General features: G+C 36.5%; 1 protein-coding gene across 1 annotated transcript in view; it reads right to left on the bottom strand.

Annotated features, from left to right (window-relative positions):
- cdk17 (cyclin dependent kinase 17) overlaps positions 1-21,079 on the bottom strand; it is a 67,738-nt gene that overhangs the window by 17,187 nt on the left and 29,472 nt on the right. Inside the window, exons 3-6 of the mRNA XM_055191475.2 lie at positions 12,960-13,124; positions 5,717-5,850; positions 2,480-2,605; positions 782-838 (exon numbers count right to left, since the gene is read on the bottom strand). Of these exons, the coding sequence (XP_055047450.1) occupies positions 782-838; positions 2,480-2,605; positions 5,717-5,850; positions 12,960-13,124 (482 nt within the window). The remainder of the gene's footprint in view (positions 1-781; positions 839-2,479; positions 2,606-5,716; positions 5,851-12,959; positions 13,125-21,079) is intronic.

Raw genomic sequence — 21,079 nt, 5'->3', positions numbered from 1 at the left:
TATATTTTTTGCCTAAAAACTGGACTTATTTTCTCAGGTCATTTTGCACATCAAGAAAATACATCTTGATTTAAGATTTTTTTGGTATTTCTACTGAAAGTAGAAAGTCATTTTCTTGCAGTATGTGTTATTATGTTGAGATTTGACAAGGACAATATGTTTAATTATAATTAAATACTGATACAAAAATTTATTTTTTCTTCTGATTTTCTTCTAGATTTTTTTAAATAAAAAAAATTTCTCACCCCATTGGCAGATTTTTTGTTTGTTTTAAAAAAATATTCAATTTAAGTAAATTTGTGCTTGTCAAAAAAAAAAAACTAGACTTAATTTCTTAGATCATTTTGCTCATCAAGAAAATGCATCTTGATAGATTTAAGAATTTTTAGATTTTTGTTCTGAAAACAAGTCAAAAATACTAAATAAGAATGTCATTTTTTGCAGTGTATGCACTATTATCACACAGATTTATGTGGTTTAACAGTGCATCAGGTTATAAAAATGTCTTGCACCATAACATGAAGATAAGGTTTTTACAAATCTGATTAAAACATTATCACATGAATCATATTAATAACCTTTAAAAGGTATTCATTCATAAGTGATGCAGATGGCTGCAAAGTTTTTTTAACAATTGGATCAGTAACTGAAAACGTTTCCTTCGCCATGACGCAGCATCCACGCAGACGTCCGCATTAAGCCCAAACTTAAAAAAATACGTAGTGCATTTTTAACATCACAATGTGTTAGTGTTCATGCATAACATATAGATTCATTTTACCTCTCCCAGTTTGTCCAGTTTGATGTAGGTCTCCAGTTTCCCAAACCCGATTTCAGACTGGAGAGAGAGAGAGAGAGAGAGAGAGAGAGAGAGAGAGAGAGAGAGAGAGAGAGAGATAGCGAAATTGCTTCATTAATGAGATGTGGTTAACGCTGTATGAATGTGTTCAACAGACCTTATCAGTGAGAAACACGTGTTTAAAGTGTAGCTCACTGTCTCTGATATCTGCAGCCAAAATCATTTCCCAGACAAAACCATTAATCATGCACACACATCAAAACATGCACTCACACAATAAAGACTCGCATGAACACCAGGGGGCGCAAGAACGTTAACATATTCAGACACTCATGTTTTACACACATTTACTTAGCAATCCAAAAAAAAGGTTATTTAATAGACCACTGGTTCCCAACCTGGGATCCCATATGCTTCAAGGTCAAATAAAAATGCATACAATGTTCCACTAATAATTTAATATAAAAGTGCTTACAATGCAAAAATAAATTTAGTTAAATGTAAAACAACTCCATCTCAACATGCTTGTCAACATAAGGGCAAAATCAAAAGGGAAGATTGATGTAGAAAAATGGGGGGTTAGATTGTCTTATATGTATACAAAATGTAGTACGACATAACTCACTTCTGGTGACAAATTTGTATAGGTATGTATACACACACACACACAGACACACAAATGAGGGCTGGAAGAAGTACGACAAAGACAAATGGCAATGAAAAACAATGGATGCCAAGAAAGGCCGATCCTTAAAGCAGAGGGCTTTTCACACACAACCCCCCGTGCATACAACCTACAGACAAAGAACATTGTATGTGTCTTTGTGCTCCGATGAGAGAACGACACAATGTTCGTACTGACACCACCAGTGTTCTCGCCTCCATGATGTTTCTGTAAACTAAAGCTTGCTTGTATTGTGCATTAACATCAACTAAAGCTGATCAAAATATATACATAAATAACAACAATTTGAAGTGCACATTTAATCTTGGTGTCAACATCAGCGACACCAACGTAATCGATTTTTATTGATTTTATGGCTTTGGTGTACCAAGTTTGAACATGCATGAGCAAATTACATTTTGGATAGACATTTAGTGGTGAACTCTCCAAAGCACATGGTCTGCACATTACTTTAATTTATAGCTCAACCCAACTTCTCCCAGTGTGCCCATTGCTATATGATATATCGTCTGACAATGGTTTGCTGTATGACAACCGTGTCACAGTTTTAACCCTGCTACACTGAAACCTCATTTATTCAACCCCAAGCTGGGATTTATTCATCTTAAATAAAACAATCTCACGACTATTCATGTCAGTGATATGACAGACAGAACAACGTGAACCATGAGCAGTGTTGCTATGCAGCGCGGTTGCTAAGAAGATGTCCCATCATGCACTATTCCGTACAAAGACACTCCAAAAGATATAAGATACGGCCATTACTCTGCAATGGTGATTAAATTATTACAATGAAGAGAGAAGAAAAGGCATCAAGTTGATGTGAATAAAGACGTGGGAGTGACTGCAAGTACTTGAGACCGTTTGAAGCAGAGAACGCCGAGCGTCACCTGAGACGCGTTACGTTTGAAACCACCTTCACAAAGAAATCCTTGAAGGACTTTATGCAAGTAAACAAGCACACATCCACTTTGATCTATCACACAGTCTCTCACCAGAGATGCTCTACGTGACCGTCGGCTTAGGGGTTGGTCGAATGGTGGGCTGCTCAGCTGCAGCTTTTCCAGGTAACCGTCAGGAATCCGGATATCAGCAGGCAAAGACAAGCGTTTATTTAGGTCCTGAAAAAATAAACACACACACATATGCAAACAAGTCACTCACATGAGACGAAATTAGCTCGGAAAGCCAAAATCATATTAATAATTGATGTTTTGTGAATTGATGTTTCCATTGAGTATGTGTCTAAGGTCTAAAAGATGCGTGTGTGTGTTTTAAATAAGATAGCGGGCTGCATAAAGCCCTTCTCAACTCATGCATTAGCATCTTCCATAAATAACCCTTCAACATGCTATGCATCTCCTCCACTTACATCTCTCTCTCTCTCTCTCTGTATCTCGTGTATATTCATAAAACTTTAAAGCATGCAGTATTCTTGTGGTTGCAGTATGCATACGGGTGAATCTTACAGAGAATGTGCCACAACTAAAACTCCAAAATCAGACAAAAAATATCAATTGAATCTTGTAACCCCTGATTACAGAGGACCACTAATATATTTTGGACAGAATTTTTTATTTATATTCAAAATTAATTTTTTATAATTTATTTTAAATATTCATTAATAAATAATTAAGGGGCAGTTTCCCAGACAGGTCATATGCTAGTCCTAGATTTAAATGCATGTTTGAGCTTCCTCAATTTAAATTGTCACATCTTGTCTGAAAACGCACACCACACTGAAAAAAATGATTCATTGAATTTAATCAATTTTTTTAAGGTAAGTGGTTGCAATCAATTTATTTAAGCTACATTTAAACAAAAAAGATTAGTAACGTAAAATAAAATATAAAACTTTTGTTTAAATGTAGCTTAAATAAATTGATTGCAACCACTTACCTTAAAAACATTGATTAAATTCAATGAATCATTTTTTTCAGTGCGTATTGTTTTTTGTAAGGTTTGTTTGTAAAAACTACTTAAAGGCGGAGTCCACGATGTTTGAAAGCCAATGTTGATATCTGAAATCGCCTAAACAAACACGCCCCTACCCCAATAGAATCTGGACCTTTTTTTGATAGACCCGCCCCACACATAAGCAACCCGGCAAGGATGCCGGTTAGTAGACACGCTCCTTACTGCTGATTGGCTATAAGTGTGTTTTGGTAGTCGGCCCGTCTCCTTTCCCAAATCGTTTTTCAAACATCGTGGACTCCGCCTTTAAATGTCCTAAAATAGCTAAGCCCTAGTCCTGGATTAACATAAAACCAGTCTGGGAAACCGCCTCCAAGTGTGGACTATTAAGATTATGTAAACTGTGAAAAAATGTCAAATGAAAATTTTATGCAAATCATCCTTTAGAATAATGAGAAGTACAAACAATCCCAAATGTCAAACGTCTACTAACACTGCAAAAAAATTACTTTCTTACTCCATATTTTTGTTATGTTTTCAGTAGAAATATGTAAAAATTCTTAAATTCAGATGCTTTTTTGATGAGCAAAATTACCTAAGTACAGTTTTTAGACCAATAAAATATACAATTTAAGTAAATTTGTGCCTAAAAACAAGCAAAAATATCTGCGAATGGGGTGAGAAAAAAAAATTCAAGAAATATTTAAGCACACATTCACTTAAAATTAATATATATATATATATATATATATATATATTTTTTTTTTCCCTAAAACTGGACTTATTTTCTCAGGTCATTTTGCTCATCAAGAAAATATATCTTGATTTAAGACTTTTTAGATATTTCTACCGCAAGTAGAAAGTCATTTTTTGCAATATATGTTATTATGTTGAGACAATATGTTTAATTATAATTAAATACTGATACAATAATTAATTTTCTTCTGATTTTAGGGTGATCAAAATGCATGCATGAATATACAGTATATGCACTGCAAAAATGACTTTCAAGAAAAATTTAACTTAGTATTTTTATCTTGTTTTCAGTAAAAATATCAAAAAATTCTTAAATTAAGATGTATTTTCTTGATAAGCAAAACGACCCAAAAAATAAGTCTAGATTTTAGACAAATCAAAAAAATCTGCCAATGGTCTAAGCAAATTTTTCTTGAATTTAGTGTTCAAGAAAAATGTTCCAGATTTTTTGCTTACCCCATTGGTAGATTGTTTTGCTTATTTTATGCACAAAATTACTTAAATTTGATATTTTTGGTCTAAAAACTAGACTTATTTTCTTGGGTTGTTTTGCTAATCAATAAAAAGCATCTTAATTTAAGAATTTTTAGATATTTTTTAACTGAAAATAAGACAAAAATACTAAGAAGATTTTTCTTGAAAGTCATTTTTTGCAGTGTGGTATTAAAAACATTGACAGCGTTATATTTATTATAATTTGCAGTAACCCAAATCTTACAGCAGGGGGCAAAAGAACTCCAAAGACAGAAAGGAAGAAAGAAACAAATGGTCAAATAACTAGTTTGGACTTAACTGAGGTTTGCAATTAAACACCAGAATAAGAGGCTTTACATGCATCATGTAGGCGAGACTGCTAAGTGTGACGTGAAAGTCTTAATGATGCACTTCAGTTAAATCTGAATGAAACTGGTAAGATTTTTCCACCAACATCCTCCCTATGAGGCATTCATACAATCCATTTACATTTACTGTAGATAACATTAAAAGAGCAGAGAAGAGTCCTTTAGTTATTGATTCTTAAAAATCTGTGTGAGGTAAGACAAACCACAGCAGACAGCTTTAGCTCACTCCTCTAATAATACATCTGTCTAATACAGCGCTGTGACCTGAAGACGTGACAAGTTTCAGAAAACACGTAATTCTCTGTTTGCACTTAAAGAGAAATGTTGTGCGACCTGACACAATTTGATATAGACCCAAAACAAACACGATCCTGAACCAATGACATCTTACTGTGGGCGGGGCTACTGATCGCTTTAATCGCTTAGCGGTTAAAATGTAGAGAGAGATAAGATCTCATGCACACAATTCAAAGTTCTCACATGTAGAAGTTTACCACAGTTTGCATCTTTAAAGAATCAGTGCAGCTGTCTAACAGGATATGTAAGAAAAAGAGAAGAAATTAAAGAATAAAGAAGAGGAAAACCCTAGGCTAAAAATAAATCTACTCAAATAAAGCTTTCAGGGTGCCTCACACACACACACGTGCTTCTTTCTATGAATAACTGAGCATATGGCAAGTTTGTGTTTGTGATTAATGTACAAATACACACACGTCTTACCTCCATAGATATGCGGCGATGTGAGCGAGTGCGGAGACACACGCCGTTGGGCGACTGGACTTCATCCGAGGACGTCCCTGAGGCTTGATCGCTCTCTCCGTCAGAACCCATCTTCAGATTCTCATGAACAATATCTGTCAAGGTAAAGGAGGGGTTTAAAAATCTTTTTTTAAGCTTTTTTTACATTCAGGACAGTGGATGCAAACAGTGAAATTGAGAGGAACTGGATTATTGGCCCTAGAACCCAGGGGTCCCCACAATTCAACAGCTTATGTGTAGGTCAGCATGCTCCGACATTTGAGGTTATTAAAGGCCTCAATGATTTGACTATGCACGAAAAGCATGAACTTCACATCACTTAAAGGCGGGGTGCATGATCTCTGAAAGCCAATGTTGACATTTGAAACCACCCAAACAAACACACCCCTACAAAATAGAACCTGGACCTTCTTTTAGATGTCGTTTAGTAGACACGCCCCTTACTGCTGATTGGCTACACATTTTTTGGTAGTCGGCCTGACTCCCTCTTCCAGTGTTTTTAAAAAATCCTGCACCCCGCCTTTAAATATTAGGACCTCCTTGAAAAAGAGATGTTGCATCTCCTTAAATAATAAATAAACAAATAAATAAATTAGTAGTTACTAGTTATTAAAGGAATAGTATACCCTTTTGCCATATTAAACTATGTTATTACCTCAACTTATACGAATTAATACATATCTATCTTTTTTCAATGCGTGCACTGATTCATTCCTATGGTACCAAACAGGGAAGCCACCAAACACTTCCGTGTTTTCCCTATTTAAAGACTGTTACATGAGGAGTTAGACGAGTAAGTATGGTGCCACAAAATAAAACTTTTTTTGATATCATAGGAATGAATGGGGCTAGGCTAAATGCTAACACATTCACAACGCCCTGTACAGTGCACGCATTGAAAAAAGATAGCTATGTATTAATTCGTCTAGGTTGAGGTAATAACATAGTTTAATATGGCAAAAGTGTAGACTATTCCTTTAAGCCAGTATCTATATTTTACTTTTTTACATAAAATTTTGTTTTTTTATATATTATATTATTTTACATAATAGTACACAGACATATCTTCATACTGTTTATGTAAATGCATGAGCAGTTAAAATAAATAAAAATACTAAAAACACAAAAGAATCAATAAGCAATTCATGCATTATTAAAAGCATTACATTTTGAACAATACCCATAAAAAAAAGACTTATTTCATGCTCAAAAGTTATGCAACTACAAAAAAAGCAAAACAAATGCAATTCAACAATTGTGCAAGCATTTACCCATTGCTAATCTATTTGCAAATCGAGTTAAAAATATATAATCGGACAGTTGATCACGAGAAAAATACCAATTAACCTTTAATTTAATTATAAAGCTACGTCCCTTTGACGCACAAAGGCAGTCAGCAAGCGAACACAAATGTAACTGTAAGATGATTTACAGTAATAAGCCCAAAACACACTGAACTGAAATCATTATTAAATGATGCTGTTGATAAAATGAAACAAGTAATAAAACTGAAACTCCTCTAGGAACCTCATGTTCAGTGTTTTCAATATGCAGCATGATGTTTGATCGTAATTTCACGTCAAATATACGCAACATGCATTATCCGTATGTGAACTAGGATTCAGTCTGTGTGCATGTGCATTAAAGGCAGCACGTGTCGATAAAATACTATATTCATCTGCTTTAACACACCTGTGTACATACAGTGCGTCTGTATGAAGCTTCACCTCGGTTAATAATTCTCCTGCAGTTCATATTCAACAGCCACATTTATCACCAAAAACCTTTGAACATGACACATGCGCAAACAAATTCATCCGCATGACGACTTTCTATGAAACTAATAGACTTATACACAATAAAGCAGAGTCTTAATGAATATTCATTTATAAGCGATAGGTAGTGTGTGTTCAATTGTGTCTATTACATAAAAGTATGATCCTGCTGGCAGTGGGCAATATTATGATATAATACGGGTTTAGTGTGGAGAGGGTATATAAATAAATCACTCACGCTTCATTTTCTTAGTACATTTGTGTGTTCATTTTGTATTAAGTACAATGGACGGGATACATAATCTGTTCCGGATGAAACCGAGGGCTATTCCCTTTCAAAGGAGAATCCGGCTTTAAAGGTGTGGTCATGACTTTAGTTTTATAGTGGGCTGTTTGTAGTGGTGCAGTACAGACCCCTCCTCCCTCTCCAGGGTGACATATTGGCCCCGTGTTTTTATGTAGCTGAGGCAGTAAAGTGCAATAACCTGAGGGCCATCCATTACAACACAGATGTGCATTTCTCTCCGTTACTCTTAGATGAGGTGGACAAGGAGAATTGCCACGAAATCAAAGCAGAAACGCAGCCGGGTCATATTTCAGACCAACATAAATAAGAAAATTAAGCCTGTTATTTACTATAATGGAAAAACTATGAATGTGTCCAGACAAAATAGTACAACAGCAATACAAAATTGCATGAAAGTAAATAAAAATCCACTGTATATATGATTTCAGTTTATATAAATAAAATATTTTTTATATAAACTGAAATCATATATACACTGGAAAAAATATTCATTCAATTTACTCAATTTTTTTAAGGTAAGTGGCTGCAATCTATTTATTTAAGCTACATTTAAACAAAAGTTTTTTCTTTTATTTTACTTTACTAATCTTTTTTGTTTAAATGTAGCTTGAATAAATTGATTGCAACCACTTACCTTAAAAAAATGTGAGTTATGTGTGTGATATATACGGGTGATTCTCACGAAACCATTGAAACACCACGGCACTCATGATTTTAGCTTTAAAATGTGTAATATAGTAACATTAAAAAGCATCAGAATTAACACAATACTGTGTTCTACCTTGCACAATGTGTGATTTCAACATAAGAATTTATAATTGGAAATTTTATCTCATTTTCTGCTGAAATTCTCATTACCGCAATGTGTCCGGCTGTGTTTGAACATGCGTTATGTTGTAATTTAATCAAATTAACACAAAAATATTAGGAAAAAAAATAAATGGATGTTTTGCTAGACTACTTTAGATGACAGAAAAAGTATTTACTGAATATTCATGTATAATAATAATGAAGAAAAATTAGGAAAATGATGTGTCCATGCCTGATGTTCAGATCCTCCTCAACACTTTTTGAGAACAGTTTAAGCACACATACAGAATTTTAATAAAGTTTGATTTTGAGTGACCAAGCACATGGACCAGTTACTTCAAGATGGCTACCAGGTAAGATCATTTTTTTACAGTTAATTTGAAATATTGTCTTGTCAGAATGCTTACACGACATTTTGATTATCATTACCGCAACAGATGCTTATTAAATGTTAATTTAATTAATAGAAGCATAATACTTTGATTTTAAATGCATGTGCAGAATCTCCAAGTTATGTTCTTGCAGGTTTGTCATGTCATTTGGAAAATATGTCAGTGTTGATGTTTTCTGACTGTTGCGGTAATGAGATTTTTTAGGACTAATTTTTTAAATGATGTTACAAAAAGTGTTAAATGATAAGTAAAAGTTTTTAAATTAATGTTCCCATTTACTCCAGACTTTGTTTTTCAATGTCTGGTGGGAAAAAAAGTAAATTTTTAGCAATTTTTACATTTTCATGCTTGACATCTTTAAAACCAAGTTTTCGTGAGAATCACCCATACACATACATATATACATATACACGCACACGCACACACATATATAAATATAAATATATAAATAAATGTATATATAACTAATAATGCAAAACAATAATTGTCCTTTATATTATTCTTGCAAATTTTTTTCCTCTGCTTCTGAAGACTTTTTGAGAAACAATAGAAGAGATCAAGTTTCCTCAGCAATTGAACTGGCAACCGCTGCGGCCACATTTCTGCACCCTGTCACATCGCTGAAGTCTGTGAAACATCGCTCTGTGTGAAAGTGTGTGCAGCCGTAGGTGATGCGCCCTGCTTTTCGACATACTGAAAGTTAACAAGTCCTTCTGTCAGATCACCCCACATTTCCCTTCATTCCTACAACCTTTTATCTTTCCCGTCTTCCTCTCGCTCTTTTATCATCACAGCAACTGCTCTTTTTCATTCCCGTCACGCCCGAGACGACCTCACTCCCTCTCTTCTAATTTTGAGGTCTGTGATCTGTCTACCTCTTCTGCTCTTCTTCCGCCCTGCTCTCCTTCTTTCACACGAGACGCTGCGAATCAGAATCGGCAGCATTCTACTTTTCCGAAAAGTTTGGCGTGGAAAAATCTTGCAAGAACAAAAGTGGGTCAAACTTTTAATAAACTCCAGACTGACAGTGTTTCATAAACTTGACATTGCTCCAAACTTTGCAGTGTGGAACCGATGCACATTTTACCACTGTACAGATTCCAAAACCCATGCCAAATAAACAAACAGTTGCTCTCTGACATCAATGTTAACCGATCAAAATGACGAGAGGACAGGTCTAGACCTGCGCCTTTGTCTGCGGTTCATACTATACTCAAGTATGGGAACCACCAAGCATGAACAAACACGCGTTCGACAGCAGAAGGGAAGTGTTCAACTGTGACACACACTTCTTGCTCGGTCACCTCCCACTGGTCTTTATTCTGACTCATATCCTGCCAGTGTGAGCACGCTCTCGCCGTATGTACACCTACATACACACACAATCACACGCATACACACATCAGGCATGACCGCTCCGCTAGTAGTACAAAATTCACATTTATGCATTTACCCAAAGCGACTTACTGTGCCTTCAAGGTATACATTTTATCAGTATGTCTGCTCCCTGGGATCAAACCCACAATCTCTACCTACAGGGGCTATAAGTACCATATGCACCACATACTGATATTTGTTTCTTAACATGACAGAGTTGTTATACAACATGTCAGCGATTGGAATATTAGTTGTGAGAACAGGCTTTCTGGCAGTCGATGGAAGTGGGTGTGGTCTTGGCAGATTTGTGACTGGGATTGGTTAAAGGTGTGTATGACATGAGTCATTCAAAAGTGTCTTATGTGCCATGTTACAACAATACCAGCATTAAAACACTAGTTGTTATCCGTGATTTCACACATCTTAAAAGGTTTAACACAAGTCAACATCACACGAATATTTAAGTAATAAAATGTGTTTTACTAATATGATTTTCTAGAATTCATTTTTTAAAGTAGCATATTTTTTACAAAGGTTGCACAACAATATCTAACATAATATATTTTACAGTTACAACAACAGACACATTGTTTGATAATTCTCATGTTTTTGTAATAGAAAAATTTTATACTGTAATGTGATTTGCCAGATGATATTCAAGACAACAATAAAAAGCCAAAAAAAATTCTAGGGATAGCTAACACTTTATGTATGATTTTATGTTGTTCAACACTGTTACACTGTAAAATGTGAAAGTTGAATAAACTTTAAAAATTACTTCAATTCGAAAAAACCTTAAAAAACCCTTTTTTTCAACGTACATTTTTTCACTTGAAACAAAACTTTTAGTTTAAAATGTACGGAGCCCGGCAAGTTCCCCCTTGGAGAAAAAATCCGTCTTCACGGTTTTGTCATTCGTCCCCTCAGTTTATAAATGGATTATTAAACTGTTCCTTATTAATAAACCGCATGCACAAGATATAAATCCAAGCTCTCAAATTTGTAAACCAAACCCTCAGTTTTTGCAATCCGTACCCACAGATTCATAAACCGTGTGCACGCTTTGCAAACTGTACTCACGGATTTGTAGCCCCTCCCTCATTTAAAAAAAACTGTAGCCCACAAGCACGACAAAAGCTCCATAGTAAAGAGCACAATGTGTTTAAACTTTATTTTTTTAAATGGAGAATTCCTCAATTACAAAAAAAAGATAGAGAGTTGCGTTAAGAATGGCGTTAACTTTTCGAGAGGAGAAAGTAAAAAAACAATACAATACGTATAATGCACAGATTCTTATATAAACCAAATAAGTCTTTAAATAATTTTATAAAAAGCATAACTATTTAAAATTGCATGATACATTTAAATGCATGAATGAAAGTAGCATCTGATTAAAATATTACGTACAAGCACGTTTCCAGCTAGGAAAGTACATACAACAAGCTTAAAACAGTAAAAACTTATACTAATAATTCCTTTTAAGTTTCAATAAATTCCTGCAAATATCCAACAGGAACAGGAAGAGGAAAGCATGAATAAAAGCAATAAAACGATTTCTAAAATGTGAAAGGGGCTAGAAGTTTACACACGATTTGTAAAACTGGGGGAACAGTTTAATAATCTGTGAGTACGGTTTATAAACTGAGAGAACGAATTACAAAACCGTGATGACGGAAATGCGGGTCTTGTTTTCTTTTCTCCAAGCGGTGACCTGCCAGGCTCCGTAAAAAAGCTTAATTTTAGGTCTTAAAAATAAAAGTTTTTTTTTTACAAAAAAGTACATACAATTTTGACAAAGTCATACCAACTAAAGATTCAACTTTCACCATCTACAGGGTACATCAGAGTTTAGGTTGAGTTTGTATCAGATTTTATTAGTAATATCCGATCCAGTGATCTGTCCAGTATCGGACCGATTACCATTGAGATAGGGCAAGCAAAAACTCTTAGCATTTTTAAATCTCGCTTTAAAACAATTTTTTTAGGGTAGCGTTTAATTAAACATTTGTATTATTATTATTATTGTTATTATTATTTTATTGTTTATTGTTTTATTTGTTGTTGTTTTGATTTGCATTTCATATTTTTGATTGTTGTATTATTTTATACAGTATATTATTTGTTGTTGTTTAGCGCTTTGAGATCTACATTTAAAGGGCTATAGAAAATAAAGATTATTATTATTATTATTATTATTATTATTATTACATATCTGATCGGCACATAGATAATTTTATCAATCTGTTGTTAACAGCACTGTTAAAAAGTGCTTGGAAACATACATAAAAAAATAAAGTTGCTTCAGAAAATGTAAAATGTTACAAAAAAAATAATAATGTGTGCATTTGAAATAAAGTACATAAACATATAAGAGCAACTGTGTGTCCAAAACTATTCCTTCCCTGTAATTTCTTCTCAAACAAGATTTGGTATCTAAATGCATGCAAATGTTATAAAAGTTGATTCAGATTGAACATAAACATGCATTATTGATATAAAGGAGATGCACTCCATTTGCATTTTATTTTTAAAAGTTTACTTACCAAGACGGCTGCCGTTTCGGGGCATGGCCATGAACGACCCTAGGCTGCCCCCGATGACGCTGTGCGGCCGGCGTAGAGGTGGCTTCTTAAAGGAACCCGTGTACTGGTGCAAAAATGAGTGCATGCTATGAGAGGAAGGTGGGCGTCCATTCCTTACGATGGGCTCTGAAATAACAACAAGACTTCAGTCAATACTTGTGCATGTGTGTAATTGCATGCATAGATTTATCTTTGCACAAATGGGACCCTATATGTGCAGTCAATACTTCATTAAAACTACAACTTTATTAGATGAGGTCAGTCAGAGGTCAGGGGAAATACAGTACATTTGCATTGATGCATTTGGCAAACTATTTCATACAAAGTAGAAGACAGTACATTCAATCTATACATTTTTATCAGCATGTACTTTCCTTGGGATCGAACCCATGACTTTTGTGATGCTGATGCAATGTACTTCCAAGTGAATTGAAGGAAGGAGAACTTTCTAGAAACCACCCAGTCAGACTAAGACAATAGCTGCTATGCCAAAGCTGTTGCTATGGAAACATTTCAACCATTTGAACTACAGCTGTTAATATTGAAATAGTTTGAGCCAATCAGCAGCACTTGGATACCAACACAAATGATTAATTTAAGATGAGACAACTATTGCATGGATGTTGCTACGGCAATATTTCAGCCAATAGAAAAATAAAGCTTGCACCTAAAAGCACAAGGCAAAATACAGCAAAAACAAAAAGTTGCAGACAGCAGAGGATGTAACAACTGAGAACCACACAAGTGTCCTTTTAATAATAAACACATTGCATTTATTAACTACAATCAAGGATTATAGAGGTTATATGACCGTCCATCACACTGTGTGTTTGTATGAGATCACTGAACCCCACCTGTCTGTCCCACCTGTTACTTTATACAGCACCTGTCCCAACCTTTCCTTAAGCTTGCAAACACACACACACACACACACACACACACACACACACACCTTAAAGCATCAAAGTGGTGTTACATTACATAAGAAGATAAAAGTTTGCTCTGCTGTGTGTTGTACAGTAATCTGAAAGGCCGTCCATCCCACAAATATTTTGTCTTTGATAAGCACTGAACCATTACTCACAATAAGACAAAAGTGTATTAGGAATGTAAATATAGCTCTTGTGTGATTTTTAACTTTTCATTTCTTCACAAATTTTGATGCTGTATTCTGTCCCCAAAAAAGTCCCAAGCTGTCATTGGAGTAGTACCCTTTGAAAAGGTCATAATTAGGGATGGCACGGAGACATCAGAACCGTTCAGTTCGCTTGTATTGGTTCGGAGCGTGTATGGCCCTGTCCCAAATGGCAAACTCCGGACTTGTGGTCCTCCTCAGAGTCCACACTTTGATGACATCAACTAGTGCAGACTTTAGGAACCCTTGATGGGAGTTCACATGGGTGCACCGAAGTCGTATTTTGGGACAGACTCGGGCATCACGCCGGAAATAGGTAGAGAAGTTGCCCGTCAGTGTGAACGCTTCCCTTCAGTCGTCTGATTGCTCTTTCGCAAGGACTTCTGGTTTGGTAAAGTGCGCAAAGCCTGCTGAAGTGCGGGCTTCGCCGAAGACCGCATCAAGGGGGCAAAGGAGGCGCTGATGAGCAAACTTCAAAGCGTAAATGCCAAATGGGACACCCTTCGGACTTGTAGACTAAGCGAGCACGCGCAATTTAAGGCCACAAGACCGTAAGTCCACATAGAGTGCGCCATTTAGGACAGGGCCTGTGTGTCGCACGGTTCGACGCATGCGCAATGTAACCTTGTGCCCGTATATTACCTATTCTTGGGTTGCGGAGCAAAGCACAAAGTTACAAAATTTGACATGCACACTGCCAGGTGAAATGGGAGGTGTTTCTCAATGTCAAGGATACTTCCTTGGCAGGATTGGTCCTTCCAAGTCACTTCTTTCAGAGGCTAGGCGAGGGGTCTTCTTTAGCATTTGGAGAACACATGAGTGGAACAGGCTAGCAAGTGCACGTCATTGCGCGCATAGGATTGTGCGTGATTTCAGAGCGCGAAGGCACACATATGCATCTTTCCTGTATAGAGGATATTTTCGAACGAAGGACTCCCTCCTTGGTTGAAATTCCGAGCATCCTCGACATTGGAATAGTCCTTCGACGGATGTTGATGACATAGCATCCTCGAAATTCTGGCTTCCGAGGATCCTTCCTTGAAATTGAGACACACCTGGGGTCTCGAGCACTCAACGCGCACTACCGCCCACTCTGTGTTGACGTCATTAGCCTCGCGCTCGTGTGGATGCTTATAGCTACACTGAAGTTGGCAGTTTGATAAATGCAGGTTGCGGAGCCAAACGCAAAGTTACAAAATTTGATGTGCACACCGCCAAGCAATATGGGGTCTCGCGCACTCAACGCGCACTACCGCCGACTCCACATTGACGTCGGTTTTGCCGCGCGCACCCTCGTGCTCATGTGGATGCGTCGAGTGTAGCTACACTGAAGTAAGCAGTTTGATAAATGCAAGTTAATTCTTCAGTATAATCTTTGTGTGCTAAAAGGCACATGAGTTCCTGTAGCGATAGCAATACACATTCTCCTTTTTTTTCCCAAGTAAATTAAAGCATGTCATCAATGTCTTCTCTCTTGCTGTATCAAAATCTCACCTAGCTTTCCTAAGAGATGGTCCCAATAATGTAACAATATATATCAATTTTGTTAATACTGTATCATAAATTGTGGATACTTAAGTTATATATCATTTGCTGAAATAAATGTCTGGAGTGTTAACGATTAAAATGAAGAACAACAACAAGAACCGTACAGAACTGAAAACCGTGACCCTAAAACCGCGATAGGAACCGAATCGTGGGGTTTGTGAACCGTGCCACCCCTAGTCATAATATGTACCATTTAGCTACAGCATTTGGTATATGTACCTTGAAGGGACTAATATGTACTCTTCGATACCAGCATATAACCTCTGCAAAGGTGTACTTTTAGAAAGGGTACCGTGTCCCAGTGACAGCTAAGGACCATCTTTTGACCTTTTCCTGTTGTCATTTTTGCTGTGGTTGCATACTTAGTCATATCTTCCCATAGCTGTGTCATACATTACAACATGACTCTAACCTGCTTACTAAAGACAAAACAATGAATCATCAGACACATACACACCATACAATAGCGTAGGGCTAGTTGCAGTTTTAGCCAGATGTGGTAAAGGTTTCATTCATGGCCAGCAGTCCTTAGCATCATGGAAATTCCAGAATATTCCCCGGTCAACAACAGGTAGAGCTGCACCAATATGTCAATGTCAAAGGGCAGACCGCATCAGTGAGTGTGGATTTCCAAAGAAAATAGATTAAAAAAGACCATGGGGTAAGCTCGGACATTTCCTTTTATACGTACGTCACATTTTTTCCGAGAGAAAACACTGGGATTGATTTTCAATGCATGAGTATATATATATAAACTCTGTGCATATCTTGTCTACTACACCTTGTTGCTAAGCAACAGTGCTCCTGAGAAAAATACTTCATGTCAGCAAAAGCTCTCAGGGCCCAATGCGATGCCGCATTCACGGTTACCGTGCCGACAGTCTCCGGTGAGGAAATCTTAGGGGTCTCCAAAACTGATGCACAAACTCCTACGACTGTATTTGACTGTAAGTGAACATACAACCAAACAACTAAGTTAAGTGTTGTGCAACACACATGACAGTCCTGTGTCAGCACCAACAGACCACGCTAACCTAAAAACTGTTTAAATTTAAGGAAGCAGTGATTCACACAAAATGAAACATCTTTCATCATTTGCTCAACCTCATGCCACCCCAGATGTAAATGACTTCCTTTTTCGGCTAAGCACAAAAATATCGGCCTCTTTACAGTATGTACAAACACAGAGATGGGAAAAGTATATGCATCCTTCACTCAAGTAGAAGTACAGATACTCGTGTTTAAAATACTCGTAAAAGTTCAAATACTGACTACACTTTTACTTAAGTAAACATAAAGTATAGGCTCTCACATGTACCCAAGCAAAAAATAGCCATTTAATACTTCCTGTTTTAGTTTCATGCTTTTAACTGTACCACTGTACCACCATTTAAATACATTAAACGGGTGGTTCAATGGTATTTTATGCATTCTGACTTATTAACACTGTTTAAGAGTTGGTTTCCTCATGCTAAACATAGACAAAGTGTCAAAAAGCAGTTGTACGTGTTACAGAGTATTCTGTGCTGAATGCACTTCGCCAGGGATCATACAAGTACAATCGTACATCATTGCACCTCCTGCAGTCATGTTACAGCAGCAAAGTCCTTGATTATTACGCCAGAATGTGAGTATAGTTCCTAGTCATATTGGCTTAGAAAATGACAACTTTAAATTTTCTGTCGGACTGAGTACACAATGTAACTACAAAAGAGTCAAGTTTTAAATAGGAAAAATATCGAAACTCTTTGGTAATTTTTTTTTGGGTGCGATGCTAATGGTCTAATCAGATTCAATGGATTGTGCTAAGCTATGCTAAAAGTGCTAGCGGCAGACCCGGAGATCAGCTGAATGGATTCCAAAACGGTAAAAATCAAATGTTTAACTCTAGGGGAGCTGGAAAATAAGCATATTTTCAAAAAAAGTGGAGTGTCTCTTTAACACCTATGTGGTGATAATGATGACATTATTAGACACAAATTTTACTTTATAAAACGGCTCGTTCTGGTTCTTAATTTTGATTGGTTGAAACGCGTTCTAAGCTGTGACAAAATACCCTGGTAACCCCACGGTTCAGACCGCTTTACAGAAGTATCACTGTGTCAATGTTGCTACATACTAATATATGAAAATAAACACCACAGTCTTTAATTATTTTTTAATTTTTCTACATTTGCACAATTATGGCGATATCCAGATAAATGTCAATAAATATTGTTGAGTCATTCCGTCAATAAAGGAAAACGTTCTCCGAGTTGTTTTTGTCTTAAATTGATATTTCCCCTATTATCCAGAAGATGGAAATCTTACCCAACTTAAACACTGACGCATTCACTCAACACAACAGCGTTGTGGTGGATTTAGGGTGACGTGTACGTTTTGATGGCTCTGAATCTGATCTTTTACAAAAGTTCTTCACAAAAATGGAATTATCTTCGCTTTTAGCTGAAATTTGAGAGGTGATAACTGATAAGAGAACAAATGAAGGTAGGAGGACCTGGTAGAAGGTAGACGAGAAGTTGTGCTTTAAAAGTGTATATTTTTTATTTTTCTTGTCAAAAATGACAATCGTTTTGCTAGATAAGACACTTATGCCTCGTTTGGGATTGTTTATAGTTCTTTGAAACTCCGTTGAGTTAAGTGTTAATTGTTGGTGTCTATTAAGGTCCATTTAAATGAGAAAAATCCTGCAATGTTTTCCTCAAAAAACATAATTTCTTCTGGACTGAACAAAGAAAGACATCAACATTTTGGATGACATGGTGGTGAGTAAATTATCTAGATTTTTCTTTTAAGAAAATGGAATATTCCTTTAACACTTCATAATAATGTCTTTAGTGTCAACCAATATTACATTGTTGTAAATGTTGTAACACATCAGTAGTTTGTGTATATTCATCTAGACCGTTTTATCGGGCGCACATGCGATGACGCGATAAGCGTCTGGTCCAAACTTTACTTCCGGTTTCTGTTTGTTTGATAGTCTGACTGGCTGCTAAAACTGAACTCTTAAACAAGTACCTCGATGAAAAAAACAAATGTTTTGCGTTCCTATGTAATCTATGTGTTGTTTATTTTGCTTGTTATATAAATAAACTACTTTAAAAGGACTTTTTTATTTATTCTTCGCGGAGTTTACCAGAAGTTACGTGATGACCACGAAAGCCGCTTGTTTATGTTGTTACCGCTGAAACCGTTTATAGACAGGTGCTCTAACACACTGTTAAAAAGTAATTTCAACTTACTTTACTTTATATTTTACTTTATTATTTATCTTGACTAGAGATGACTTGTTATAACTACAGGTGAGTTGTTATAACTTAGAAAATAGTTGAAAAAACATCATTTTATAAGTTGTAGCAACTCATCTCTTGTCAAGATAAATAATAGTAAGTTGACATGACTTGTAAATCTGAGTTGATTTAACAAAAAAATTTAAGGCAGCAAAGTATTGTTACAGTGCAGTTAGTAGTACTTTGTTTGAACACAAGTTAAAATATACTATAAAAGAATGATTAACACATAATAGATATTTAGCAATTAAATCAAATCAAATCTATATAACAGCCTTTCATCACTACTTCAACGTGAATGAGTTGACCTGTTACCATGGCGATAAAGGATCACTGTAACCAGGATGCAGCTGAGCTCAGATGGAAAAGGTAGAAAGGTGGATTAATGGAAAGAGAAGAGAACTGCATGAGATCCTTACGTAATATATTGGGGTCTTTATAAAACATTCATCAGACCACCATTAAACCTAGCTGGCATGACACGCATTTAACACACAGGCTTTAAAACAGCCACAACCGTGTGTTTAAGTATGACTGAGTATATTGCCTTATTCATGAAGAATCTTTCTTAAAATGTGTCTGTTAGTAACAGCCTTATACAGTCAGTTATGTATTCTAACATAGAGTTCCTCGAATATAAACCACCATGTAATGTAAACACTTTCTGGTTTACATAAAGACCGACTGTATCCTCCAGCTCAACGTATGCTAACTGCCAATCGAGGGGTGATTATACTCCATCGGAAAGGAAGTTTGAGGCAGGACATTTGGAAGCTCTCCCAAACCATTTCCGAACACAGTTACCCTACATTCATATCAAACTGGATATTTAACATTTAAACCTTTCCAATACGAACCTACTGTACCATCCTGGCCAAAACTTTCCTTTGGCAGTTAAAATAGGCTTTCGATAACTGTGGTTACTGTTTCACCTCAGTCAAGCACGCAACGCCCCGCAGGTGCGCCAGGGCCAGCTGGTGAGTCAAGGTAAGCAAAAGTGCAATAAAACTAAAACCACTTTGGCTTCTGCTTTACAAAGTCTGTACAGTTTAGTACATCCATCAGACCGGCCCTGAAGGCAACCCAGCTAATTTACCTCGTCTCTCACAAGCCGTCACATGCTCCTCAACTCCTTACAGAGGTGTCATCGCCGTTATGTAATTACAAGCTAGTTGGAAATATTGGAAAGAAGGAAAAAAGTTCTCCGAGGGGATGGAGGAAGGGAAAAAGTGAGTTTTGCTCCAATTCCTTTCCATGCAACTTAAATTACAGTACATCGCTTCAGGCTGTCAGAAAGCGTGACAGAAGGATTTTGCAGTCCGTCCTGGCGTAACTTTGTTTTTTACGACCACAGAAATGGCACAGATGTCTGTAATGGCATACTTGAATGGCGGGTTTTAGATGCAGCATGAAATGTTTGTGTCAGGGTGACTAACGCGTGCTACTGCGGTTCATACAGGTGACCCAGAAATAAAAACATGCTGGATTTAAATGCTGTGTGTTCCTGTATACAAGGTTCCCACACCTTAGTTAACTTCAAATTCAATGACCTTTCAAGGACTTTTCAGGTCCAATATTCTCAAATTCAAGTACTAAATGTGGGGACACATTTCAAGTGAGAGCAAGGTTACATCGTGTTACCTTTTAAGATACATTGTTACAGTTCCCTTTTGAGGGAACTCGCGCTGCGTCACTGCGGTGACACTTTGGGGACGCCTCCAGGGGTAAGTGCGTCTGAATGTGTATATCAAATTCAACCAATGGTGAGGCTTAACGACAAAGACAGGGTGACGCGGGAGTCAGGAAGTATATCGCTATCTGAAATATTGCCAAAGACGGCGTTACAGGGACGCAGGAAGTATGGCAAGAGAGACGCAGCGTCTCGTTCCCTTCTCAGAGAACAACAGTTACATACGTAACCCGAGACATTTCATGTGTCAAACACAACTATGCAAAAAAGCATTTTGGTATGAATCAACATTCGCATACAGAAGATATAAGCATTTAAAGCAAAGAGTTTAGCACGTGTGCTTAAAAAGATATTATCCTACACTACACAGGAAATAATATGGATTTTTTCCAGAAAACTTATTGCATAAATTGAT

This window comes from Misgurnus anguillicaudatus, chromosome 1, assembly GCF_027580225.2.
Source record: "Misgurnus anguillicaudatus chromosome 1, ASM2758022v2, whole genome shotgun sequence".
Lineage (NCBI taxonomy): Eukaryota > Metazoa > Chordata > Actinopteri > Cypriniformes > Cobitidae > Misgurnus > Misgurnus anguillicaudatus.
This window is presented reverse-complemented; position numbering and strand designations above follow the sequence as displayed.